Source organism: Elephantulus edwardii, unplaced genomic scaffold (assembly GCF_000299155.1).
Source record: "Elephantulus edwardii isolate Elephantulus edwardi_28Jun2011 unplaced genomic scaffold, EleEdw1.0 scaffold00186, whole genome shotgun sequence".
In the NCBI taxonomy this organism is placed as follows: domain Eukaryota; kingdom Metazoa; phylum Chordata; class Mammalia; order Macroscelidea; family Macroscelididae; genus Elephantulus; species Elephantulus edwardii.
This window is the reverse complement of record NW_006399936.1, coordinates 1965231-1966249: the sequence shown is the minus strand read 5'-3', so window position 1 is coordinate 1966249 and position 1019 is coordinate 1965231. Positions and strand designations below refer to the sequence as shown.

Sequence of the window (1019 nt, the reverse complement as noted above, 5' to 3'; positions counted from 1 at the left end):
AGCCACTTTATACCAACCTTCCATCTCATCATTTCCCACTGAAATCTCAAAAGGTTAGTTGTTTATTAGACTCATTTGACAGATTGGGAAACTGAGTCACGTGGAGGTGAAGTTAAGGCCTGGCTGGCCACATAGCAGCAGAGGCCAAGCCAGGGTGAAACTCGGCGCCTGTCCTCAGAGGTGCTTCACTGTGAGTACGTCAGGTGAACCACTTATCCACGTCCAGTGTTGCCCCTTCTGCTTTAGGACCGGCAGGCACGGGGCACTGGGATGGTCCCTTCAGCAAACAGCTTGAGGGAGAAATCCAGGGCCGGGGCAGCCTGGGTCAGCATTCCCAGGGAGATGACATCTATGTGGGGGCCACAGAACTGAGGGAGGTTGCCCAGTGTGATGCCTCCGCTGGCTTCCACACCTATGCTTGGGAACTGGGCCTTCAGGGCAGTGGCCGTGGAGTGTAGCTCCTGTGGGACACAAGCCGAGGGGAGGTGAGGGCCGCCACAACACACTGCACCCCGCGGGAAGCAGAGCCTCACCTCAGGCGTGAAGTTGTCCAGCATGACGAGATCTGCGCCAGCCTGAGCAGCGTCCACGGCCTCCTGCAGGCTGCTGCACTCCACCTCCACCTTCAGGGTGAAGCTGGCTGCCTGCCGGGCCCCTCGCATGGCCTGTCGGGGGAGGGTGGGCGTGAGGACCAGGCCAGGAGGTGTGAGGAGGGCACAGGGAACCGAGACTGGCATTTGGTCCTTAGAGGGAAGGACGGGGAAACCGCATCTCACATACTCTGGGAATGCTGTTAGGAGTGGCCAGTCCTTGGAAAAGGAAATCACGCTGGGAAAAGTGGAGGGTCAGCAAAAGAGGGGGACAGATGGACAGTGACTGTAACAATGGGCTCAAGTGATGAGCTGGGTGCAGATCTCTCATTCATACGGTCGCCATGAGTCGTAGTTGAATTGACGACATCTAAACAACAACCAGGGATGCATCCTATCTCCATACCTTTTCAACCTGTATGCAGAACA

General features: G+C 56.8%; 1 protein-coding gene across 1 annotated transcript in view; it reads right to left on the bottom strand.

The window, feature by feature from the left end:
• Positions 1–242: 242 nt before the first annotated feature.
• The window catches only part of LOC102860029, a 31566-nt gene continuing 30789 nt past the window's right edge, over positions 243–1019 (bottom strand). The window contains exons 5-6 of the mRNA XM_006896612.1: positions 534–665; positions 243–461 (exon numbers count right to left, since the gene is read on the bottom strand). Coding sequence (XP_006896674.1) covers positions 243–461; positions 534–665 — 351 coding nt within the window. The remainder of the gene's footprint in view (positions 462–533; positions 666–1019) is intronic.